Source organism: Eleutherodactylus coqui, chromosome 3 (assembly GCF_035609145.1).
Source record: "Eleutherodactylus coqui strain aEleCoq1 chromosome 3, aEleCoq1.hap1, whole genome shotgun sequence".
Lineage (NCBI taxonomy): Eukaryota > Metazoa > Chordata > Amphibia > Anura > Eleutherodactylidae > Eleutherodactylus > Eleutherodactylus coqui.
Window position 1 is genome coordinate 230,530,840 of NC_089839.1, and position 27,899 is coordinate 230,558,738.

The following is a 27,899-nucleotide window of genomic DNA, read 5'->3' on the forward strand; positions in this document are numbered from 1 at the left end:
GGTGTATATACGTGAATATACGTGCCCATAAGCCAACAGCTCCACAATGGTAAAACGCTGCGTGACCAATGCAGCATTTTACGCTTACAGCTGTGTTCATGTTTTTGTTGCATTTTTGAACCGCAGGTAAAAAAAACATATCAAAAAACTGCAGGCGGTATTCTAAAACCACATACATTTTTAAGAAAATGCCAACACTATTAAAAACTGCATGTGGATTTAAACAATACATGTGTTTTTGTTTTTAACCGCATTCAGGTTTTTGATGCATTTTTTAATTGTGTGCAAAGTGTGCAATTATATACCGGAGATACCAAGGTTATACCAGCATGGTCCATATCACTATGTAGAGGAGATGTATATACAACTCCGGTATATAGTAATATTGACCATGCTGGTGTAAGGCCGCTCTCACACTGACCGCATTTTAGCATGATTAGCGTGGCATCCCGAGTGCTACGTTAACCGCGGTACAACGCTGCTATTGATTTCAATGGGGCCTCGATTTTCAAGTGCTGTGTGTTCTATTTTTCAGCATTTTCACGTATTTTAATGCACCCCATCACAAAGTACCATGCGTTCATAAACGCTGATCGAAATCGTGGTAAAATGATGCGTTCCGAGCAGCGTATAACTAAAAGCATGTGTGAGAGTGGCCTAAGGCTGGTATCACATCTGCATCAGGACCTCTGGCCAGAGATGCGGCTCAAATACCAGAAGAAAAAGCGCTACATGCTGCGCTTTTTCTTCCATACAAAGCCTGGGCAGCTGGGCAGAAAGTGTGCAGACCCCATTATAGTCAATGCGGTCTGTCCAATGCTGTTTGGTTCCGTCCAAAGACAGAGCTGTTCAGGCAAAGGGATTCCCCTTTCTTGCTCCACAAATGTAGCAGAAAAGTGAAATCTCTAATGCAGGTGAAACCACTCTAACCTGGGTATCTCCTGTATATAATAATATATGTAGAGCTGGCAAAAGCTATACATCCTGTATATAGTGATATGGACCATTCTGGTATAACCTGGGTATCTCCTGTATATAATAATAATATATGTACAACTGGTGAAAGCTATACATTCTGTATATAGTGATATGGACGATACTGGTATAACCTGGGTATCTCCTGCATATAATAATATATGTATAGCTGGTTTAAGTTATACATCCTGTATATAGTGATATGGACCATCCTGGTATAACCTGGATATCTCCTATACAATAATATATGTACAGCTGGTGAAAGCTATACATCCTCCATATAGTGACATGGACAATACTGGTATAACCTGGGTATTTCCTGAATATAATAATATATGTACAGCTGGTAAGAGCTAGACATCCTGTATATAGTAATATGGACCATACTGGTATAACTTGGGTGTCTACTGTATATAATTATTTATGTACAGCTGGTATACGTTCTACATCCTATACATATTGATATACCAGGGTATGCCAGCATGGTCCATATCACTACATACAGGGAGATGTATAGCTTATACCAGTAGTACATACATAATTATATACAAGACATATCCAGGTTATACCAGCATGGTTCATATCACTATATACAGTGAAATGTATAGCTTGAACTAGTAGTACATACATAATTATATACAAGACATATCCAGGTTATACCAGCATACCCCATATCACTATATACAGGAGATGTACATGTCCCCCTGTAAATAGTGATATGGAGCATGCTGGTATAGCCTGGGTATCTCCTATATATAATTATATGTATAGCTGGTATAACTTATACCAGCTATACATACAAAATTAAATATAGTACATACCACCGCATGGTCTGCTGACTCCGCTCTCCGACACGCTCAGTGCATCAGACCAATTATGCGGCCTGCAGTGCACTGATAGACTGCAATTGTGACTAATCACAACTGCAGTCTCTCGATGTGAGGGAGGACTACGCGTGCGGAAAATCGGCAGCTTGTAATTAGTTGCCAGCTCCACCAGTAACGACCCTCCCTTAGCGCCACCCACAGCCGGGCCGCAATCCACAGCGGTGTAACGGCATATGGTGGCAGTTCGCTAAGGGGTCGGGTTACTATTGTGGCGCCCTAGCGGTTTGCTGGTGCTTGAGATCTATGGACCCTCAGGCAGCACTGCATTAAAAACAGACATGATTCTGTAATCACTGCATGGGCTTAGGATTACTTTTAGAAATCACTGTCTGTGAACACAGTTCGCTGTGCAATCCACAAATACAAGTTAAAGCTGTATCATGCGAAGAAGCCAAACATCAACACAATCCAGAAATGCCGGCATCTTCTCTGGGCCAAAGCTCATTTTAAATGGATTGAGGCAAAATGGAAAACTGTTCTGGGGTCAGATGAATTAAAATGTGAAATTATTTTTGGAAACCACCAACACGGATTCTAGAGGCAAGCGACTATGCAGCTTGTTATTAGCACACAGTTCAATAGCCTACATCTCTGATGGTATGGGGCTGTATTAGTGCCTATGGCATGGTCAGCTTACACATCTTGAAAGGCACTATCAATGCTGAGCAGTACATAGAGGTTGTAGAACACATGCTCCCATTGAGACAACGTCTCTCTCAGGATAGGCCTAGCATCTTTCAGCAAGACAATGTTAAATCCCATACTGCATCCAACAGCATGGCTTCGCTTAAAAGTCCAGGTGCTGAACTTGCCCGGCGGCAGTCCAGACATTTTGCCAATAGAAAACATTTAGCGTGTTATAAAATAAAAAATATCCATCAAATATGACCCAGGACTGTTGAGCAGCTAGAATCCTACATTAGACATCACAGAAAAATGGGACAACATTCCTCTTCCAAAACTCCAGCAATTGGTCTCCTCACTTCCCATACATTTACAGACTATAAAAGGAAAAGGGGGTACTACACAACGGTAGACATGGCCCTGTTCCAACTTTTTGAGATGTGTTGCTGCCAACAATTTCTATTTTTTTTTAATGAAATGGAAAGATATTTGACTTTCACTTCCTGATATGTATTATATGTGCTATTGTGAGTAAAACATGGCTTTAGTAGATTTCCAAATCATGGCATTCTTTTTTTCTTTACATTTACTTCCATTTTACACAATGCCCAAACTTTCGTGGAATTGGGGTTGTAGGCAAGTACGGAGAGTCCTGATAATTTATACGAGCCAGGCTGGGTGCCACTCTGATGACTAAACTTTGATTTCTCTGAAACAGTACAGCATTTCAAAGTAAAACAAAGCTATCTGAATTGAGAGTGGCTGTTGGGAATTCAGGCTGCTAATGGTTTGGGCATCATGACAGGTTCCCTTTAGTGTCAAGATACAATCTATTTAATTTAAAAGCTATTTAACTGTGTATTAATTTATGCATGTTTCTTTGTTTTATTGTTATCCATGTGAAGAATGATCCATTTCACAAATTGCTAGCTACTTGGGAAAAAATGTTATTAGAATAAGCCAAGAAGAGGAACTTTACATCTAAGGGCTCAGTCAGCTGAGCAGTTTTTTTTTGCATGCCTATGTCCGCAAAAAAATGTGCTCCACAGATCTGCCAAATGCGCTTGACCGAAGCTCCATGCAGTGGCAAAGGATCACGATGCTATCCCATTGCTTTCAATGGGACCAGCGCTGCTGCCGCCCCATTGAAAGCAATGGGATGCAGGCAACCCCCGCATGGATTTTCGGGGAAGGGCTTGAAATATAAGCCCTTCCCTGAAAATCATCCCTAGCTGCTGTAAAAAAAAATATATATATACATCACCTTCCGCTGCTGTCGGGGCTCCAGTGCATCTTCTCCCATGCTGGGACAGCTCTGAAGCACTTTCCGCTGGCCGGAAATTAAAAAATTCAATGAATGGCTGAGCACTGCCTCTGATTAGCTGAGCGGTGTGACCAATCACAGACAGCGCTCCACTGTCATTCAATGAATGGCTGAGCGCTGCCTGTGATCTCACAGCGCTCAGACAATCAGACCCAGCGCTTTCAGGAGGCCAGGAGATAATGCTTCAGAAGAGTGCTGGGGAGCCAGGGAGAAGACGGTCCGGAGCTGGACAGCGCTGGAGAGGTGATGTATATATATTTTTTATTTTTTCATGCAGCTAGGGCTTATTTTCAGGGAAGGGCTTCTATTTCAAGCCCTTCCCCAAAAATCCATGTAGGGTTTGCCTTCATCCCACTGCCTTCAATGGGGCGGCAGCAGCGCCGACCCCATTAAAAGCAATGGGATGGCATCGCGGTCCGCTGCCACAGCTGTGACAGGCGATTCATTCGTCTCCGCGGGGAGTCCCATCATTACTGAACACTGTGACAGTGCTGTCACAGTGTTCAATGATGAGGGGACTCCCCACAGGGATTAACCTAACCCCCCGGGAGTCCCCTCCTCCAGTGTCACCTCTGTAACTTTACGCGCAGCACAGACCTTACAGGTATGCATGTCCTATCTTTTGCAGTTGCAAGTATTTTGCGCCTCTAAAAGACAGACATGTGAACACTGCATAGGAAACCAATGGTTCTAATAAACGCAATTTTTTTGGCGCACATGAATGTGCAGGGGAAAAAAAATTACTTGTCTGACCTTTGCCTAAAGAAGAACATCTGGTAAACATCTTTTGGTTTTGGATTACTGTACCTTTAATATTCAGTTATATTATAATTTTTTTTAATTCTCTATTGCATAAATACTGAATATATTTTCTTATCCCATTAACTATTGTTTTATTTTTGTGCATTGCTCCTACTACAGTTGACCCTTTTTTATTTTGCTGTCATATTTATTTCCATATGCTGTGTTTAACTATTTGCTTGCACAGTGGGTCACGTTTGTTCTATATTTAACCCCTTACGGACCTGGCCTATTTTGGCCATGGGGACACAACGATTTTTGGGGGATTTTCATTTCTACTTTTCAAAAGCCATAACTATTTTATTTTTCTGTTGACATTGCCGTATAAGGGCTCGTTTTTTGCGTGGTGAACTTTTGTTTTTATTGGTACCATTTTTGATGGCAGGGACAGAAAACACATCAATTTTGCCATTGTTTTTTTTTTTATTACAGCGTTAATCATGCAGCATAAATTATACAATACATTTTTCTGCGGGTCAGTATGATTACGACAATACCAAAACATAATAATTTTTTTTAGGTTTTTACACTTTTGCACAATGAAAACACTTTTTTTGAAAATTATAATTATTTTTACATTGCTGCATTCAAAGTCCCATAACTTTTTCATTTTTCCACGGATGGAGCTGTGTGAGGGCTTATTTTCTGCATGCCGAGCTATAGTTTTAATTGTACCATTTTGGTATATATACAGGTTTTTTGATCACTTTAATTGCATGTTTTACATTTTTTGCTGTGCAGGAAAAGTTTTTCTTTTAAGTTTTTGTTTTTTTACATGTTTTTTTTAATTTACACCCTTTATGTCCCTGTATGGGACCTGAATCATAGCAGCTATGATCTCTATAGTCCTGCAATGCCTTATTGCTTGCAATAGTGATCACAGGCAACAGCAAGCCGGGACGCCAGTATCTGGTGTCCTATTGTCATGGCAACCCATTGGCCCTCAATGATTACATTGCGGGAGTTTGATGAAGTCATAGAGGGAGCACGCTTCCTCTGTGAAAGCTTTACATGCCAAGATCTACATAGATCGCGGTATGTGGAGGTTAATAGCAGGGGGCGCTGTCCTTATGTAACTCCACTGTTGCTGTGGGAGGCTGGTTATCAGTAACAGCTGGCTCTTGCTGCGGGATTGCGCAGGCTCAATTTCTAAACCAGCACTATCAACAGGGCATAAGTTTACGTCCTGTTGCGTTAAGTACCCCACAGCCAGGACGTAAACCTACGCCCTTTGGAGTTAAGGGGTTAAGAGAGGACACAATTAAACTTTATACCATATACATTTAAGCAGTAAATGTACATCAATCTGTCATAACATCCAAACCACCTAATATTTTGTAGGTTCCCTTCATGCCACCATCACAGCTTTGAACTTTCGACTCATGGACTCCACAAGAACTCTAAATGTGTCCTGTGGTATCTGAAACCAAGATGTTAGCAACACATCCTTTAAGCCCTTTAAGGCTGGTTCCCATGTTGCAATAACTGCATGTGCCCAAAACCAAGCCAACCCACCATGGCTAACTGCCACATGATTTTGCCGGCCCCTTTTACTTCCAGTGATTGGCCACCAGAGGTGGGCAGGGGTTTGGCTGTACGCGGCTACTGCAGCATCCAGACCCAGCCTAGCAGTTGATAGAAATATGTTGTTAGTTCATATACTATAATTTACCAGATAAAAATATAACTCACCTGTAGCCAACTGCTCCATCATATATGGTATCATTGAGGTTAACAATCTGTCCCTCAGGTAAAAGGAATTGTTGGCCAGATGGAGAATTATAAGACACCAATCCATCTAAAATGTAATCCAAAAGTAATACAAGATGAAGATCAAGAAAATGAAGCAGATAACTAATACAGATAAAGCAAGTCCTTACATATGACAGTCAAAGACCTGCTGGACAATGTAAGTGCAGTCCATGTTGAGGACAGGAGCTTCTTCAGGATCCTGTATAGTACACACAGTGCACCAAAATGACATGAAGCTTCCCTCATCTTGTGTCCAGAGCTAATCTATAACAGGTTAATAGCAGTAGAGAACTTGTAGTACCCTGCTGTACTTTAGGGAGGCGCTATAAGAAAGCCAATCAGCGCATGTACTTAGGCAAATTGGGGGTTTTACCAATGAAATGGATTTTCCAGCAAAGTGCGCAGACAGCAGATCCAGACTGTCTACAATTCATTGTATGTTGAATCTGGTTACAAGTTACAATGGTTTTCCCCAGACCGTTGCATCATGGAGCCATTGTAACTGGAGGGATCACCGTACTGAGAACAGAAATGTTGCAGTCTTGACCCCTATTGATTGAATGTTTATGCATGTCTCAATCCATATTTATCCATACATTACATATATCTATCTAGAAAGTGGCTGAAAGGAATGCTTGCAGAATTCTATGACCATACACCATACCCATCCCCCCCCCCCCTCCCCCAAATCGAAAAAAACACGTGACTTTTTTGGGCAAATTAAAGTTATAGGAAAGATTTAAGACTGAGAGTTAATATGCCAGTCTTAGACTGCCTGCACACGGGCAGATTTGCATTGCAGAATCCGGAGAGGGCGTACGCCTCTGGACTCTGCAAAAAAATGCCGCCCACAGCATGCAATGGCAAAATGCGATTTTCTTGCCCACAAGCAAAAATTGATTGCGATTTTCCACTTGTGGAGGAGAAAACGCAGCATGCTGTGACTCTGTGCTGCACCCCCACCCTTGCGCAATCATCATTGCAGAGAGATAGCAGGATCTGCGTCATTGCCTAGTGACTGCGCAGGCATAATCTGTACTGCGCATGTGCGCCGGCCACCACATCTGTAGCATGCATATGAAGATGGCGGACAGGTACGCTGGGGTCACCGGCTGAGCACAGGGTCCGATTTAGACCCAGCCGTGTGCAGGCAGCCTTAAACTGATTGGAGTAAAAAGCATTACATTTATTAATAATTTTGGTCTATCTTGAAGCCAGAAAATGAAATCCATCGCTTTTTGTGCCAGATTCTGGCTTTAAACTTAACAAAATTGTTGGACTGTTGTTGACCATGCCTTCTTACTGAGCCCACCCACATTTTCTTGTGACTTTTCAAAAGTGACAAATGCAGTTAAGACCTCTTTCAGGTGGGCGACAGCGATATCGCTGCTGTGTACACATGATTTTGTAGCGTCAGTGATGCTTCTTTCTTTGGAAAAATGCTGCATCGCGTAGCTGTTACCCGCGATTTTCTAGCCAGAAAGCTAATAGGACTTTCTAATGTTAAAATCGCATCGTATGAAAATTGTAAGTTCGTGCTATGCGATGCAATATAGAAGAAGGCTCCATAGGGAAACATAGGGTACAAAACATAAAAAAACGTGGCTGTATAGAGCATGCCGCGATTTTGTGGTCTCGCAATGTAGCAGCCTACAAAACATGTGGAAAAACCCATTGGAAACCATGAGCTTCACATACATGCGTTTTGTAGACCGTGTGAAACCGTCCTAAGGCGATCCTTAGGTGATGTATGTGTTTTTTTTGTTTTTTTGATGCAGCTAGGGCTTATTTTAGATCTTTTACAGTAGGATTTCCTACTGTAAAAGTTGCATTGCACCGTACAAAAACTGAGTTTTTGTGCGATGCAACACATAGGAAGGCTCCATAGGGCTACAAAGAAAATCGGAAATCGCAGCTGTATAGAGCATGCCACAATTTTGTAGTCTTGTAATATGTATTGAATATATGAAGCATTTTAATTAACATAATATAGAAGTTTAGTAATTAAATGAGGACTGATACCAAAATGTCTTACCCAGCCAAGCACAGCCGTACAACTCCACTCGTAAGCACACATTCATAGAATGATCAGTCACCGGGATGAAACGTAAAAATCGGGCAATTATAGGAGGTTCCAGGTCCTTTAGCACTATATCATAAGGGTTGACATTTCCTTCAAGAACCTGAAAGAATACGGTTTATTTAATAAAAGCACATAATTCTACAAGTCAAATCTGTGGATATGATGAGTGTTTGTAATGACACAAGAAAAGAGAAACAAAATCTCAGTGCCTCATGTATCAATTAGAAAATCAAATATAGTAAATGGTGAGTGTCCACTCACCTGGTGCACAGTGGACTCCTCTGTATAATGGAGCCACCAGCACCTGAACTCCACAATCACTCTCAAGAGGGAACCTGGTCCATGATCCTAAATCCTAGGACAGACGTCCCAGGGTAGAAAGACCTCACATGGGCTTCAGACATCCAAAATAGCAAATAAGAAAAAATACCCCCGTGCTCCGAAGCGCGGGGGTATTTTTTCTTATTTGCTATTTTGTAATGACACAAGCCTTCAGTGACACTGGGACTTTCACACACAGTGCTTTTTTTGGAAAAATAGCACATTTTTAGAGACATTTTCCAAGCGTTTTTGCAGAAAAAACTGCTCTGGCCATATGTTAGCTATGGATCAATACAGAAATATGAAACACACTACAAAAAAGAGTATGTCTTTGTGACTGCTTTTTAAAATACTTGTGCGTTTTTGGGTCAGTGGCGTGCTTTGCACTCATAGCAAGCTCTAAGTTTGGTGTTTTTCTTCTAGTGTTTTTGCATAGGCTCCAAAAAGGAAAAAAAAACATGTAAAAAATGAATAAATAAAAAAATGCCACCTAAAAATTGCATCAAACAACTGCATGTACTAGTATAAAAAATTGCTGAACTTTTTACATGGCCTCTTTAGGTCAAAAAACGCCACCCAAAAAAGTGTGTGTGAAGGTAGCCGTACACTAAGCACTGTGACAACCTTACGTAATTATATGATGCTGCTATGATGAAACAAATCAGCCCGATATTGCTTCGGGTTTGTCCTTGTGCACCATAGTCCTTTTTTTGCAATAATGCTTGGTAAAATCTTCCAGAAATCATCTTATTTGGATGCCCCATTTCTCCAAAACAAAAAATTAGGTGGTTGAAGCATTAAAGGAGTTTTCTAGAGAAATACTACTGATGACCTATCCTCAAGATAGATTATCCCTAGTTGATCGTCTGGGGTCAGCCCATCAGCTGATTGGCACCTGCTGTCAGCACCGCAATGCTTTACTGCTGTAGTAGCCGGCACTTGTAAATGCAGGTACAGCTCTTATTAAGGTCAATGGGAGCTGCGCCTGCAGCTACAAGTGCTGGCCACGACATGGGTTGGAGCAGCAGCTTTCACTCCGACCTCTGTGTATTGTGGTGCTGATGGTGGGCACCCAACCAGCTGACCAGTCGGGTCCCAAGTGGCAAACATCAGCCGATCAACTATTGATTCCCTGTCCAGAGGAAAGGTCATCAATAGTATTTCTCTGGAAAATCCCTTTATGGGTTAAGCTATAATCTGGCTCAAATACACGGTTCATTCTGAGGTATACACAGTAAATTCATAGATCACCTTCTCCCGAAAAACAATTAGATAAAATGTGCTGAAAGCACAAGTGAAGGAAAGTTTTGCCTTTAACTAAATTAGCCTGTACAAATCTCCATTGTGAATTCCATCTTTATGCTCCATTATAGGCCTAGAATAACGCAGTTCAAGCCCTTGTGGATCTGTCACATGGTGGACAACAATGATGCCTAATGGATTCTAATGAGTTATTATTGAGTCTGTTGGATTCCATCATTGTGTCCGCCATTTTAGAGAGAAAAAATACGCAGTACTATGTTTTTCCCGTAAATGTGGTGGAATCTGCAATGCAAATGTGGACAGAGCCTGCAATAATATCTACTAAGTAGAAGTTACGTTTTGTGTACCAGAAAAATACAGGTCAATGGCGAGATTATAAGGACAACAAACTATTCAGGGACCCTCCCGCACGTTTCAACACAAAAAGTGCAGGCGTTAGCAAGTGTTAGGCTAACTTCACATGGGTGAGCGCAAAATGGGGTCGTGAATTCCACCCCCATATCGCACTCTCCATCCATGTGTTTGCAATGAGAGGTCTCACATTGCATGCACCTTGCTCATGGTGCGATGCTGCCGCCGGCCCCATCGAGTGAGTAGTGCCTTAACCGAGTATCCTCTCGCTCGTCTGTAAAGATTCGGCTGCCGGTGTGGGTGACAGGTGAGTTGCGGCGGTGAGCAGGGGGGAGCGGGGGGGGGGGGAGAGAGGGAGAGAGAGATCTCCCCTCCATTCCTCCCCACTCTCCCCCGCCGCTCCCTGCCCCCGCCGGCCCCCGAATCTTTAGAGACGAGCGGGAAGATACTCGGCTAAGGCACTACTCGCTCGAGTAGTTAGCCTTAGCGAGTATACTTGCTCATCTCTAATCAGGATCATATGAGATCATAGATTTTGTCCTAGGAAAAAAATATTTTTGTTAATGTACAAGTTACCATGAATAGCTATACCTGACTTCCATGCCGATTTCGCCAGGAGATCCAACGAGTGCCATCTCTACTGTAGTTTATTTTAAACATCTGGGCAAACTCATTCCCATGTCCTCCAGCATGTCTACCTTGAGTGCCTACCAATGTTATGAAATGGAGGACTCGCAAATCAATCTGGAGGAACTCAGTCAGTTCTTCTGGGTCTACTGGCATCTCTGGACACCAAGCTCCATCTCCTTCTTCTAAATCCAGCCTGAGAGAAAACAATTAAGTTCATATGTGTTTGCGTTAGTTTGAAAGACTTTGCTATATAACATTTGCCAACTACAGTACAATAATTTCATGGACATCTTCTCATACTAGCACAAAAGATTGCAAATTGTATCGCATTTCGGGTTATATTTCGGGAACCAGATTGTTTTGTACCCTGTTGTATGGGATGAAGAACGTCTTTATTTTGCAGTTGTCACTATATCTGGGAAGTGTGCTCTAGCAATATTGTCTATACTGTAGGCTAGGAATATATAAAGGGGGCATTCAAAAAAAACAGAATTTTTGGTGGGTGGGGTGTTACTAGAACAAGCTTTTTTTGTTACGTGAATGTCTGCTGAATTGCCACACAGAACTGAGAAATTTTTGATGGAAAACAGCATGACACCCTTGTCTCACCCTCCATATTCACCAGCTCCGTGTCTCTTCTTTTCTTTGAGTGGTTCGTGTCAGAACCGGTGACTCTCGGGGCCTCGGTGCCCGCACTAGTGGTCTGACCATCTGGGTTGCAGGAGTGTGGCACAGGGTAGCCCCAGTTCTAGTGATCTCTCCTGGCCGCTGTAGATCTGGTCGCCGCCGGGTTGGTAGGGACACAACGGGTGCTGCCTCGCAGCGCATCCCCATTTCCATGACTACCAGGCGTACTTCCTTGGTATCCGTCTGTTCAGAAAGGCGGGGGACGGTGTTCCCAGCATCTCCTTGATTGGGCCCTGCTGCTGTCAGACTCCTCGCCCCAATCAGCTGCTGGGGCGGGAGTTCTGACAGCATTTAAATGTGTCTGTTTCCTTCCAGCATTGCCAGTGTTAGTTTGGTCTTCCAGCTGCACCCGCGTATTGTTTGCCTCCTGTTGTGACCCCGGCTTTCTGACTTTCTGCTTTCTGGACTTGACTTAGTTTTTTGCCTGACCCCTCTGTACCACGTACCCTCCTATTGCCGACCCGGATAGTCTGACCATTCTACTGTTTGTTTGTCTCCAGTGTCTGTTCGTCTTTCCCGTGTCCCGCTTCCCTAGTGAGTGTAGGGACCGCCGCCCAGTTGTCGCCTTGGGAGTTAGCCCAGAGGGGCAAGTAGGCAGGGACAGGGGTTGCGGGTTATCTCAGGGACTTCCATTATACCGGACCCTGTCCTGACAGTTCAAGCAGTGGAAAAGGAAACACATTTTCACAGCTGTACATTGTTCGTATGAATCAGCCATAACAAAATAGGCAAAAAACGGAATAACTTGAAAAAAAAATCAAAAAAAAAAAATCACTGGAACCAAACTCAACCTTCCGCAACAATATCGGCTGGTATACCACCTCAGAAGCATTCCGCAGACATTCACCTAGCAACAAAAGCCTGTGTTAGTAATGCCCCGCCCACCAGAAGAAAATTCCTGTTCCTTTTGGATACCCCCTCTTACAACCTATTGTAGGACCACATTGGTTTTACTCTAACTATCTCACAGGGGCCACAAGAAAAAGTTAAATAGAAATACGAGAAGTAAGCTCAGCTTCTCCATTTTATTTTATACCAGCTTAAAAAGTCGCATTTCGGAGCAATGCCCCTTCCTCAGTTATAGCTGGGGATACACCTTATGTTAGCTGTTAGTATGTGCATGGTGTACACCCCGAAACGCATCTTTTTATGCTGGTATTAAATAAAACGGAGATGCTGAGCTTACTTCTTGTATTGTTATTGAACTTCACACTTCGGCCAGTTGCACCTACACCCATCACATTTTTCGCTTTACTAATCTATCAGAATAGTCTCACCTCCCAGTGCGACTATCATTGGGTTAGCTGCCCCCGAACAACCAGGTCTTTTCCATGACCCACCATCTTAAAGAGAGAGAAGACTCACATATTCTGCGCGTTCGTCTACCCATATTTATCCAAATCGCTCACTCATTCAGGTAGCCCCACCCCTATATTTTTCCCTACCTATACTAGGGACACAACACAAGTGTTCCTTTTGAAGATGCTCTGATCCAGTCGTACAGCTATCATATCAGGTGGCATAACAAAATAATCAATGTTATTCACTTCACCTGTTTACCTTCAGCTGTTTTCCTGGACATCCTGCACAGCAGCACATACATATGGGAATTTTTCCCATGACCATGTGCTTTGCACAAGTGATGCAAACACTTAATACATAATTCAGATTTAACTATAAAAGGGTCTTAGCTACTTCTAATGCGTTACTTTCTATCATTCTGCTGGTATATTAGACAGGTACCTGCTCCTGTACCCTAATGATATGTTCACACATTGCAGACCCAATATAGATTTTCTGTCCAGATTTATAGGTAAAAGACCAGTAGCTGCTTTAACTAGGAACACAAAAATTTGTGTCACTGTTTGGCACTATTATTTTTAGGGACACTATCTGGCACAGTTGTATTCAGAGGCAATGTCGGCACTATTTTTAGAGGGTATTTATAACTAATACAAAAGTATTTCTGAAGCACAGTATTGGGGAACACAGTGTTACAACGCAGGTACAGTAACAGGGGCAGATGGGACAAGGCAGAATTGAAGTAGCAACAAGATGTAGAGTTTGTGTAGGTTCTGAAAAGTTTAGTGGGGTGCTTGAAAAGTGAAGAGCCAAAGATGTCTTTGTTACAAACTTTGCATAGACAAGTTATGGCTGGAAGAAAACTTTATGGTGATCTGGGTCGGATGGAAAAAAACAAGAAAAGTGAACAACTCCAGAGTGGACATCACCAGTAAGTCACTAAATATAACTATAATTACTTATACGATCTACAGAGCACCTGTGTAGAGCTGGTATCAATGACTATAGAGTCACTGTAGAGGGGTAATATTGGTCTTTGTACAACCACTATGATTAGGATGCATGTCTTTGATACTGCAAAGTTTGTGTCAGTAGACCCTTAGTTGGGTTGGATCACTTGTTTTGTGTTATAAGCACAGAAAATGTGATTATAAGACGCTTCAGAAATTATGATAAAAATCGCAGTGCTTCCTTAAAAGTTCAACTTTATTGTTAATCCGTAAAAATGACAAAAGGTAGTGACTGCACACTACAGCACTTACGCATTTCAAGCATTACCGCTCTTAGTCATGGCATACAAAAAAGTGAAACACTCCAAAATTTATAAACAACCCTACCCAAATCAAGTGGTATAATAGACATCACTTGCTGAGCACACATCAAATTAAATAATGTTGACTAGAGATGAGCGAGCACCAAAATGCTCGAGTGCTCGTTACTCGAGTCAAACTTTCAGTGATGCTCGAGAGTTCCCCATTGAAGTCAATGGGCGACTCGAGCATTTTTGTATATGACTGGTGCTCCGCTAAGGTTTTCATTTGAGAAAATCTTAGCAAATCACCAAAGTCATGTAAAAAACACAGAAATGGATAGGGCAGGCGAGGAGCAACATGCAGGGCTGTATTTCGGGCTCCGAGGTCTCACTATTAAGCCACAATAGTGGCAAGAGTGAGACCCCCCCCTCCCCCCGCACTGTCAGCATAACGATCATTCTCCTCTGCCACAGCTGTAACAGCTGTGGCAGAGCAGAACGATGTTAGCCCATTGAATTCAATGGAGCCGGCAATACAGCCGGCTCCATTGAAAGCAATGGGCTGCCAGCGAGTGCGGGATGAATTTTCGGGAAGGGCTTAAAAATATAAGCCCTTACCTGAAAAAGAAAGATTTTAGTGTAAAAAAGAATAAAAATGCAGGCATTCTCTTCAATGGAGCCGCTGCTGCTGCCGGCGACTCCATTGCAGACAATGGTCCGCTGGCACACCTGAATTCTTTTTCAGGGAAGGGCTTTACATATAAGCCATTCCCTGGAAATGAATTAAAAGTGATTTAAAAAACAAAAAAAATAGATACTCACCTCCCTTCAGCTGCCTGGGCACAGCTGCGTCTTCTCCTGCTGTCCCCTGCACTGTGGTGCTGAACTGCTGTCATTCAGCTGAGAGCTGCGCTGAGCCAATCAGAGGCAGCATTCACTCACCCATTCATGAATTCATGAATGGGTGTGAGTGAGATCTGCCTCTGATTGGTCAGGCTGTGACCAATCAGAGGCAGCTCATTCAGCAGGTGGGGATTTTAAATCCCCGGCTGCTGAATACTACAGAGAGCAGTTCAGGAGAACTGCCAGCTGGCCGCAGCTGAACTCCGTCTGCCGGGACCAGGTGAGTATATATATATATTTTTTATTTTTACACATTTCTGGATGAATTGCAGGGAAGGGCTTATATATTTAAGCCCTTCCCGAAAATTCATTGTGCGATCGCCGGCAGCCCATTGCTTTCAATGGAGCCGGCTGTATTTCCGACTCCATTGAATTCAATGGGCTAACATCGTTCTGCCGGGACAAGGTGAGTATATATTTTTTTTACTTTTTACACATTTTAGGATGATTTTCAGGTAAGGGCTTATATTTTTAGGCCCTTCCTGAAAATTCATTCCGCGCTAGCCGGCAGCCCATTGCTTTTAATGGAGCCGGCTGTATTGCCGGCTCCATTGAATTCAATGGTCAGTGCTCGTTTAACGAGCATCTCGAGCACCCTAATACTCGAACGAGCATCAAGCTCGGACGAGCATGCTCGCTCATCTCTAATGTTGACCCCATGAGTGCAAGAAGAAAAGAAGAGAGGAAAGAGGGAGAAAAGAAAATTCTTAAAAAAGCAAACAATAAACATTTTTTTTTCTTTCCAAAAAAGTGAAAAAAAAAGAAAAAACCCAATAAGAATAACCCTGTTTGGTGAACCTACCTATAACTGCTTTCTCTTGCTTGGCAAAAGTTGCGGTATCTGAACACGTCCGTTTGTGTCTTATGAGTTCACCCACTGGCATGGATTTAACCGCGTGGGGAGAATGACTGTTAAAAGCCTGAAGAATGTTATTTCTAGCTGTGTCCTTGTGAAAAGGTTACTGTACACTGCAATTCGAAATCATCAATCAACGTTATATCCAAAAAATTATGGAGTTTTTGTCAAAAGTACTGGTGAATTGTAAATTAATATAATTTTTGTTCAAAAATGAGATAAAATTGGGTATATTATCCCCATCTCCATTCCACACAATCAAAATATCGTCAATGAAACGACTCTACCAGTGTATATGGCGGAGATATCGATTGTCAGAGGTAAAGATGTTTGTCTCCTCCCACCAAGAGACAAAGAGGTTAGCAAGGGATTGCTGTTCAAACATGAAATCCTTGCAATCTGATCGTAGGGTGCCGATGACTGCCATGTTCTCCTGGTCTGACATGAATGGTGGCCTACTGTGGTCAGTTTCATAACTGATAATAGTAGACTTGACTGTTAGGGGGAAAGTGACAGTTTGAGATAATACACAAAAAAATCTAACAATTACATCTTCAAGTCCCCTTGTGGGATGAATAAATGTAAAAAAAATACTAAAAAATGTTTTCATGTGCCAACCCTCACTCCATATATGTCCATTTTTCCAATAAACTCCATTTATTATTGGAAAGATGCAAATGAAAAACCCACAAATTTGTCTATATTTAATTTTCCTCTAATTTCTCCCTAGTGATGACATGGAGCATTGTCTTGTTGGAAGATAGAACTGTGGTCAGGGAAGAGGTCCTGAATATATGTCATCTAACAGGTCCCTGTAGCATTCATCATTCAAGAATTGTGGTATGATAACCAATGGTCCTAGCCCATGCAAGAAAACACTCCCCAGACCATGAACTACCACCACTGGCCTCTTGAACCTCAATGATACACCCGTGGGATACAGCTTCATGCTGTTTACACTAGAGGCTGACCTGGCCATTCATATGTTTCAGCAGGAAATGGGACTCTTCATTCCAGACAATTTTCTGCCATGTGCCCAAGGTCCACTGACATCTTTCATGATCCATGCGAGGGGTTCTTGGCAATGACATATGGTCACCATGGACACCCTTGTCAGTCTTCAGGGATTAAACCCCAATCAATGCAAGATAAACCACATGGTCATTGTGGAAATTTGTTGTACTTCTTGGTCAGTTGGTCCACTGTGGTACATCATTGCTGAGATACCAGATGTGCCACCTGATGCTCACTTCTAAAATCAACCACATGTGACTTGCCACTGTTGGTCTTCTGTCAGATATCTTACAATGGTTTTATTAAGTCTTGGTACACTCTTAAAACTCTGGTTTGGGAACAGACAACAAGTGTGACTGCTTCAGCATTACTGGTGCCAATAATTTGCCCCGTGGTCAAAGTCACTCAATCACCACATTTACGTATGACTGCCAAATGTGGCCTTCTTTGGTGTAGAGGAGAGATCAGCACATTATCTGAGAGCAGATTATGACGTGCCAATTATATGGTACCATGTTACTGATCATTAGATGTCACATACAAGATGTTCCTAATGCAGTGATCGTTCACTGTATATTTTATTGTACACCAAGCTGAACCATAGCTATTCCTAAAAATCGAAAATAAGCACTGTACAGGAATGTAACCCTAACTGCAAAACAAAACATCGACAACATATAGCTTGCAAATACATTTAATGGACTCTTTATTGGAAAAACTGTCCTGACGATTGTAGCTTCACTGTATGGAAATTAGACATGGGAACCTAGTGTGCAGCAAAAAATCAAGTTAGCAGGTTTTCTGTGGATCAGTTTCAGGGTGAATCTACTGTACACTACAATGGGAAAATCAAATGCTCTGAGCAAGTTGAAACAAGGCATAGTCAGACTAGCCTAGTCCATTATTCAAAAACTGCCAACCTTGTGGGGTTTTCCTATGCAACATTGTTGGGAGTATTCCAGGAATGTGTGACTGCAGGAAGACATTCAGTGAAAGAGAATCTTGTGGATATATACAACACATTGGAAAAAGGTGTCCAAGGAGAATGTTTAGAATGGTTCTGACGAACAGTCAAGCAAATTTTCGTCAAATACAAACATTGGTGCTAAAACTAGCATGTCCGAATACACAACTCATCTTTTGGGTGCATTCAGACGAGTGTGTTTATGTGCGTACATATGTGCGCACATAACCACATGTCTGTTAGAACTGTTGGTTCCCTATGGTGTGTTCAGAGGTCCGTGTTTTACAGGCGTACAAAAGTGTGCACCTGTAAAAGATAGGACATTCGTGCACCGCATAGGTCTGTGGTGCGTGTCAATATTCCCTGCAGGGAGTCTCTTCATCACTGAACACTGTGACAGCACTGTCAGTGTTCAGTGACAAGGGGACTCCCCGCGGAGAGTAAAGGATCCCCTGCCACAGCTGTCACAGCTGTGGCAGAGGATCGCAAAGCTCTCCTGTTGATTTCAATGGAGCCCCATTGAAAGCAATCGGATGCCGGCACACCCGCAATTATTTTTAGAGAAGAGCTTTAAATATAAGCCCTTCCCTGAAATTCAATCCTAGTTGTAGTAAAAAATTGAAAAAAAATATAAAAACTAAAAAAAAAGCTAAAGTTTCACCTCCCATCACAGATCCGAATCGTGAGGAGAGGTGAAATTACTTACCTAAGGCCTGCGGTGATGTCCCCTGATGGGATCCTTATCCGCGGACCTTTCCCCACATGCGCCCCTCGCCAAAATGGCGGAAGCAAGCGCAGAAGCTGGGGAGGGCCTGTGAAATTTGAAATCTCCTTGTTCCTAGCTACTAAAGGTAGCCAAGAGCCTGGAGCGGTGAGCGGTTTTCGGTCACATGCTCGCCATTATCCAATGGTTAATGGTGATTCCGTAAAAGTTAAAAGACAGTTAAAGTTTGATGCTCCATTCAGTTTGGGCCCCGTTGTGCATCCAGACAGAAGATTAAGGTCACAATGGGTATTTTTCTGAACACGGGACAAACAGGGGTATCTATTTTGGGGTAAAAGTCTTCATTTATATGTGTGCTGTATAAGAAAAACTATTAAAAAAAAGTTCGATTCGCTTTGCTTCGATTCATTCAAAAACCGTAGGGTCTAACTATGCAGTACACTCCTATATAAATGCGTTAAGGGATATAGTTTTGTAAATCGGATCATTTGTTGGGGTTCTCTGTTGTTTTGGCCGCTCAAGGGCTCTACAAGTGCGCAATGGGGCCTAAAACACCTTTAAGCCAAAGGTCTGTTCTGAAAGCGACCGGCTGCTCCTTTCATTTTGGGCCCTGTTGTGCATATGGACATAAGATTCGGGCCACAATGGGTATGTTTCTGAATGCAGCACAAACGGCAGTATCCATTTTGGGGTGAAAGTCTTCATTCATATATGTGTGCTGTACAAAAAAAAAACTATTTTTAAAATGATGTAATTGCTAAAAAAACAAAAATCGTTATTTTTTTCCTTCTGCTTTGCTTAGATTCATTCAAAAACTGTGGTCAAAATACGCAGTAGACCCCTAGATGAATTTGTTAAGGGGTCTTGTTTTCAAAATGGGGTCATGTGTTGGGGTCCTCTGTGGTTTTGGCCACTCAAAGGGTCTACAAGTGGGCAATGGGGCCTAAATCACCTTCAAGCAAAATGTCTGTTCTGAAAGCCCCCGGATGCTCCTTTTGGTTTGGACCCAGTTGTGCATACAGACACAATATTAGGGCCACAATGGGTATGTTTCTGAACACAGGACAAATAGAGGTATCCATTTTGGGGTGCAAATCCTCATTTTCATGTGCACTGTAGAAAAAAATCCTGTCTTTAAAATGACATATTTGTAAAAATGACATTTTATTTTTTCTCCTCTAAATTGCATCAATTCCTGAAAAGAAACCGTATGGTCAAAATACTCATCACACCCCTCAGTGAATATATTAAGGGATGTATGTTTTTTAAATGGAGTCATTTGTGGGGGTATCTATCTTTCTGACACCTATTAGCCTTTGCAATCTTGGCTTGGTGCAGGAAAACAAAGTGTTCCTCAAAATGTTACTAATAATCAATGTTAAATTTGTACGTCTCCTAAATGGTTAAAAAAAAACTTACGTTTCTCCAATGCACCCAGAATAAAGTAAACAGATGGAAATATATATCTGATCAAAAAATTCTATATTATGTTTACAGATATTTAAGATATTGCAGTTGAAAATGTGAAAAATGACAATTGTTTCAAAATTTTCCCAATTTTGGCACTTTTAATAAATATACACAAATTCTATTGGTCTATTTTTACCGCCTAAATGAAGCACAATATATGGTGAAAAAACAATGTCAGAATCACTTGGATATGCAAAACCTTTACAGAGTTATTCCATGTCAAAGCGACACATGTCAGATTTCCAAAATTTTTGTTGCACCATGCTAATGAGAGGGTCAAAATTTGGCACAGCAGGCATGAATCCATGAACTCTTCCTCTTAAATATCAGCAATTCAGGCTGGTGGAGCTGGAGTAATGGGGTGTGAAACGTTTCCTTAGCACATCCTGGGTCCTCCGATATCAGAGGATAGATGCCATGATGAATTGCTATGATTTGAAGGTCAAAGGAGTTGCAATCGGTTACTACATTGATGTCTCAAACAAAGCAGCCAATCAGTGTACATTTTCCTTTGAAATAAGACATACAAAAGTTGATAGTGTGAAGTGACTTCAATGATTACCTTCCATATTTTGCTGCAGTTGATTCTGACCACTGACTGGATGCAGTGATGTCTTCATCAGGAATTTGTCTACCAGTCATACCCAGTGGGTAGCGGCAGACAGCTGGAAATAAGAGAAATGGTGCAGTTACATCTCTGTATGTGGTAGAAGGAGACAGTATACTAATAAAATATTTATTCTTATAATGCTGTCTAGACAGTGTTTTGTTGTGTATTCTTAAGTTTAAAACTTAACCTAAAATTCATTATTTACTACAAAAACCTCTTAAAGAAAAATGTAAAAGTAATTGGTTGAAAATTCCCTTTGACCCCTTTGCGACTATCAACGATAAATTTATATCACTGCTGCTTGGGTTCTGTGCAGCAGCAATATAAAAACTCCATGGAAAGGAGTTTGCCGCTCACTGAGCAGGGACTCACTGGGGCAGATTTGGGAGTGGATGGTAGTTTGTGGGAGCAGGATGAGCAGGCAGCTAGTTGGGTAAAAGTTAGGAGGGGTAGAGGAAAGAGATACAGGGAGGCTGGTCCTGAACTGACACCCCTCAACAAATTTGCAAAGTTGGCAGATGAGGGGAATGCCATAACAGGATTAGCATTGCTGCAGCATAACATGCCCTTTGAACCCCAGGAGGATGTCTGCTCCAGTATGAAGTGTACGGAGAGTGCAGGGCAGGTTAGACAGGTCCTGGTAGTGGGAGACTCTTTTTTTAGGGGGCAGACAAGGCAATCTGCCACAAAGACCAGGATCGTTGAACACTGTGTTGTCTTCCTGACGCTCAAGTTTGACACATCACGGATCAGGTTGACAGATTAGTGGGAAGGGTTGATGTGGATCCAGTTATGGTACATATTGGTAATAATGACAAAGTTAGAGTTGGAGGAAGGTCCTTAAGAACAATTTTAGGTAACTAGGATGCAAGTATAGGGCAAGGACCTCCAAAGTAGTATTTTCTAAAATACTACCTGTACCACATGCCACACCAAAAGTAGCTCAAGACTTGTAGGAAGGAGGGGTTTGGGTTTCTGGAGAACTGGGCTGTCTTTGCTAATGACTACAGGTTCCACTGTAGGGATGGGCTACATCTCAATGGAGAGAGTGCAGCTGTGCTGGAGCAGAAGATGGCTAGAAGGTTTGAGGAGTGTTGGAGGAGTGTTTAATTAGCGATGGAGGAGGGCAACCAGAGAGATAGAGGGGAAGATAGTGTAGGTAGTGATCTGGGATTGAGTAAGGAGGATGGGAGAGGAGCATTGGGAGGGGTTAGTAAGGTTAAAACTGACAGAACAGTTAATAAGGATTAAAGATGAGCGAACACCAAAATGTTCGGGTTCGCGTTATTCGAAACGAACTTCCCGCGATGTTCGGGTGTTCGTTTCGAATAACGAACCCCATTGAAGTCAATGGGCGACCGGAACATTTTTGTATTTCACCGATGCTCGCTAAGGTTTTCATGTGTGAAAATCTTGGCAATTCAAGAAAATGATGGGAACGACACAGCAAGTTCTCCTCTGCCACAGCTGTAACAGCTGTGGCAGAGAAGAACGATGTTAGCCCATTGAATTCAATGGAGCCGTCAATACAGCCGACTCCACTGAATGCAATGGGCTGCCGGCGATCGCGGGATGAATTGTCGGAAAGGGGTTAAATATATAAGCCCTTTCCTGCAATTCATCCAGAAATGTGTAAAAATAAAAAATATATATATACTCACCTGGTGCCGACAGACGGAGTTCAGCGCGGCAGGCTGCAGTTCTCCTGAACTGCTCTGAACAGCTGTTAGTAGTATTCAGCAGCCGGGGATTTAAAATCCCCGCCTGCTGAATAAGATGCCTCTGAATGGTCACAGCCTGACCAATCAGAGGCCAGCCCTCACTCACACCCATTCATGAATTCATGAATGGGTGAGTGAGGGCTGCCTCTGATTGGCTCAGGGGCAGGAGAGCTGCCCCTGAGCCAATCAGAGGCAGCCCTCACTCACCCATTCATGAATTCATGAATGGGTGTGAGTGAGGGCTGGCCTCTGATTGGTCAGGCTGTGACCATTCAGAGGCATCTTATTCAGCAGGCGGGGATTTTAAATCCCCGGCTGCTGAATACTACTCACAGCTGTTCAGAGCAGTTCAGGAGAACTGCAGCCTGCCGCGCTGAACTCCGTCTGTCGGCACCAGGTGAGTATATATATATTTTTTATTTTTACACATTTCTGGATGAATTGCAGGAAAGGGCTTATATATTTAACCCCTTTCCGACAATTCATCCCGCGATCGCCGGCAGCCCATTGCATTCAGTGGAGTCGGCTGTATTGCCGGTTCCATTGAATTCAATGGGCAAACATCGTTCTTCTCTGTCACAGCTGTTACAGCTGTGGCAGAGAAGAAGGATTTGTCTTCTATATGTTCTCAATGGGGTTGGCGCTGCTGCCGCCGGCCCCATTGAGCGCATATAGAAATGATTTCTCAGGGAAGAAAGTTAAAGTAACCCGAACATCCGAACATCGTGTGGTGTTCGTTACGAATAACGAACATCCCGAACACCCTAATATTCGCCCGAGCATCAAGCTCGGACGAGTACGTTCGCTCATCTCTAATAAGGATACACTTAAAATAAAAAAAATAAAAAACTTTCTAAACTGTATGGTGATGCTAGAAGTCTGACCATTACTGGAAGTAATAATGTCTGTGGAAAACTGCCACATAGCGGGAATAACAGACCAGGTTGGATGGAAGCTGTGACTGGTTGGTGAACTTACAGGGTTACAGTCTGTTCAGAAGGATTGTCAAAATGGAAAGGGGTGGAGCTTGTCTGTAAAATCCTGTTTAAAGCCCAAACTACGGGAAGATATGTAAGGGAGCAACCAGTGTCAGGTAGCTGCTGCCAATGCAAATAGGATAATGGAGTGCATCAGAAAAGGTAAAGGAGCACATGAAAAGAACATTGTTCGTCCCCTTTACAAGTCACTGGTCAGACCACACTATGAGCAAAATTCATCTGAAAATCTAAAATATTTAGCTGGCAAAATTAGCCAGTCACTATGACTCTAATATGGAAGGGACTGTCTGTGATTAGACCGCCCCTTTAATTATGATCATATAGAAATTGCAGAAATATTTGATCTTCCTATACGAGCTAATCTGGCTTGGAAAAAATCCACAAATCTGATTCCATGGAACAAATTTTCAGTGGTGGAAATCTGGGTACATTCACATAGTCTTTTTTGTAAAATCTGTAGTCTATTTCCAGTGGAATCTACAGCTGAAAGCCTGGGCTGACTTGCATTTTCTGTGCAGAATCAGTGGAAAACTGGCAAGTCATTTTTTATGATGCAGATTTCAAGTCAGGGTGTGGAAAATTCCATGTCTGGCACAGAATTTGCATGAAAATTCCATTGTATGAATGGGTGTTAGCAGTCATGTCCTCCTTTAGCACTGTCCGGTAGAAATCATTTTTTAAAATGTAATGGTAGAAGTTATAATCAAAGTTCTAAACTTTGATTTAGTATGACCTGGAGATCAGGATAGCTTTATTAGACCACAATTTTTTTGGAGTATCTTACAGTGTGCCTTACCACAACTTTATGTATTGGAAACCAGGGTGGTATGAGGTTTTTTCTATTTTTCTATTGTGACATTCTCTAATAAAATGGAGTAGAAATTTGGGCTCTGTACCATTTTTGTTGTTGAAGAAGTTTCTGAAGCACAAAAACCCATATTGTTGTCATGTGGCAGATGACATTTAGAACGCACAGGTTAGACATGTATACATTTACTTGTATCAGTGGTATTTTCTGATGTGGTCACCAAGAGCTGGAAATAGTTGGAAACTATAAAACTATGTAAATACCGCTATTAGCATAGAATACAGTTTGTGTGATATTTCCAGTTCTGGTAATCTTGTAGATATGCTACCTTTTAATGTCTAACAAAAATACATGATGTTAATGCAAGCTTTCGAACCTTTACTCTTCAATTAACATCATGTCTTTTTGTTAGTTATTAAAAGGTATCGTATCTACAAGATTACTTGGTTTCTCTTACCGAGAACAATCACATTTTGATCTACTGGCTAAGGGTGCATTCAGACGAGCCCCTTTATGTGCGTACATACGTGCAAACATAACCACACGTCTATTAGAACTATTAGTTCCCTATGATATGTTCACATATCTGTGTTTTACAGGCATGCAAATGCATCTGCGGTGCGTGTCAATATTCAATGAATGGCCAAGTGCTGCCAGTGATTGGCTGAGCACTGGGACAAATCACAGGCAGCGCTCAGCTGTCTTTCAATGAATGGCTGAGCGCTGCCTGTGATTGGCTGAGTGCTTAGCCAATCAGATGCACGCCTGCTGAAAGAACTTCATTACAGTGACGGGACCCAAGCAGCTAGATGCACCTAATTCCCGACAGCAGCAGAGAGGTGAGTATATATATATATATATATATGTGTTTTTTTACACCAGATAGGAATGATTTTCAGGGAAGGGCTTATATTTCAAGCCCTTCCCTGAAAATCACTGCAGGGGTTGCCGGAAAACCATTGCTTTCAATGGGGCCGTCGACAGCAGCTGTGGCCCCATTGAAAGCAATGTTGCACGGACCTGCCTTCACGCATGTTTGTGCATGTAGGTGGGTGCGCCGATTTTGTGCGCTCCTATGTACGCACCAGCACATGCTCGTCTGAATGCACCCTAACACGGTACCAAACTTTTTTCATATTGCCAGTTCTGTTACAACTCACCTGGGTTGACCTGCGATTCCACAGAGCTCAAGAGTTGTAGAACTAATATTAATGTAATTTGTTTTTCAACGGTCATCCTTTAGCAGAGGAGTTCAGAAAAATAAACCTGCAAAAATATAGCAAACATGACTTTATTAGTTGTCTGGCTGAGCAGAGCCAGTGTTCAGATTAGCAGAATGTTTAACTGAGAGGACTCTGAGTGGTTGGGGGTTCTGTCAAGAAATGTGAGGTTTTGAATACTTACATTTAGGTCTCCTTCAGACAGGCGTTGCCGTAAGCGCCGCAATCGCAGTGCTCTGTTGTGTTTTACTTTAGTTTTCGTCTGACACCAGCTTCTAGCACTCCTCATAGTTGATGAGGAGCGCTAAATGTCAAAAATATAGAGCAGACACCGCTCGAAAATCATGGCGCTGAAAAGCACTGCGACCAAGCGGCTGTCTGAGCGGTCCCATTGGGAGCGTTATATCGTGATTAGCGCGGTGCTGAAAGCGCCGCGCTAATAGCCGTAAAAAAGCCCTAATCTTAGCCTTTTTTGGGCACTCATAGCAGTACATATCACCATGACTAACAGATATCACCAGGACTATAGAATATGCTCAATAACCATATGTGAACTATGCAATCAATTACATAGGGGGCACACATCATAAGGTAGGCCTCCACAAACGGGCAGACACGTGAGGGCAGACGTCGCTGCCACACATATGTGATTATTAAGCGAGCAGGGATACCCAGTGTTGCCCGGGATTAAAACTTGAATGAAAGACACATTAACAGGAAGTGAGATTTTAAAGAAAATCTGTGTTGCCCATAGCAACCAATCACAGCATAGCTTTTATTTTACCTCAGCAGTATAACAGGTAGCAATCAATCACTGCGCAGCAGTTATTTTACTTCTGAAGTATAACAAGTAGCAACTAGAGATGAGCGAGCATACTCGCTAAGGACAATTACTCGATCGAGCATTGTCCTTAGCGAGTATTTCCCCGCTCAGAAGAAAAGGTTCGGCTGCCGGCGCAGGTAACAGGTGAGTTGCGGCCATGAGCACGGGGGAGCGGGGGGGGGGGGGGAGAGGGAGAGAGAGATTTCGCCTCTGTTCCTCCCCGCCGGCAGCCGAATCTTTGCTCCTGAGCGGGCAGGTACTCACTAAGGGCAATGCTCGATCGAGCAATTGCCCTTAGCGAGTATGCTCGCTCATCTCTAGTAGCAACCAATCACAGCGGAGCTTTTATTTTACCTCAGAAGTATAAGAAATGCCAACCAATCACAGCACAGCATTTATTTTACCTCAGCAGTATAACAAGTAGCAACCAATCACAGCGCTGCCTTTATTTTAACTCAGCTGTGTAAGAAATGAAAGCGGAGCTCCAGCAACCAATCACAGCGCAGCTTTCATTTTACTTCAGCCGTATAACAAATAAAAGCTGAGCTGTACGACACAAACAGACAGATTTTGCCACACAACTTGAACGAAAGACATATAATAACATGGATTGAGAATTTAAAGAAAATCTTAGCAAAACACAGATTTGATTAAAAAAATACAAATTCCATATGGACGAAGTAGTGGGTAACAAGCTAGTCTCAAATATGGCAGCTCATTTAAAATCTCCGAAAACAGTCTCACCAGTCACCCAATTGCTAAGGAAGCACACAATTCCATATAAATGGGGCTACCCCACAAAAGTGATCACCACGAAAAATGGATCAACCCACTCCTTTAGCTCTTTAGAAAAGGGAGTAGAACTTCTCCAGCTGTGGGGCTGATCTTCACCTTCTCCACCCAACAAAACACAACTAGGCCTCATTCACCATCTTGCAAGCTGCCGAAAAAATGTGCCCTAGCAATAAGGGATGGCTGAGATCTTTAATCTACTGTAGGCCTAGGACAAGAACTGTTCTCCTACAATTTACCCCTACTTTTTGCATTCTCACACGCTGCCCAATCCTCCTATATCCTATTGACAATATTTTTTTATTCACCATAGACTCCATGTTATTTTCTCTTGTTTTCCTAGTTTTACTAAGTGTACCACCAAGGCAAAGGGTTTATATCAACAATGTTGATGTTGATTCAACATGCTTCAAGCTGCTGTAAGACATGGAGATAAAGAGCTTTTAGATGAGCATGACATCTTACTTTAACCCATAATCTCTATAAAAATATTTTCACTTAATGTTAGGGGCCTAAATAGCCCATATAAATAATCATTACTGTAAAACGAAGCTAAGAAGGCAAATGCCAACATAATATGCATACAAGAATCACACTTTAAAAGATCATCCCCGCCAATTTCCACATATATTTTCATCTAACACAGGCAAGAAAAAAGCTGGGGTACTTATCGTCATTAAAGACTCAGTTGCTTTCTCTCTTTCCAACATAATTATAGACAACAAAGCCAGATTCATAGCCTTA

At 42.3% G+C, this 27,899-nt stretch overlaps 1 protein-coding gene across 2 annotated transcripts in view; it reads right to left on the reverse strand.

Annotated features, from left to right (window-relative positions):
* The window catches only part of DDR2 (discoidin domain receptor tyrosine kinase 2), a 135,512-nt gene that overhangs the window by 67,639 nt on the left and 39,974 nt on the right, over positions 1 to 27,899 (reverse strand). For both annotated transcript variants that reach the window (XM_066597068.1, XM_066597067.1), the window contains exons 3-7: positions 25,481 to 25,586; positions 20,746 to 20,848; positions 10,973 to 11,204; positions 8,399 to 8,546; positions 6,304 to 6,409 (exon numbers count right to left, since the gene is read on the reverse strand). In XM_066597068.1, the coding sequence (XP_066453165.1) occupies positions 6,304 to 6,409; positions 8,399 to 8,546; positions 10,973 to 11,204; positions 20,746 to 20,848; positions 25,481 to 25,556 (665 nt within the window). In that variant the 5' untranslated portion in view covers positions 25,557 to 25,586. The remainder of the gene's footprint in view (positions 1 to 6,303; positions 6,410 to 8,398; positions 8,547 to 10,972; positions 11,205 to 20,745; positions 20,849 to 25,480; positions 25,587 to 27,899) is intronic.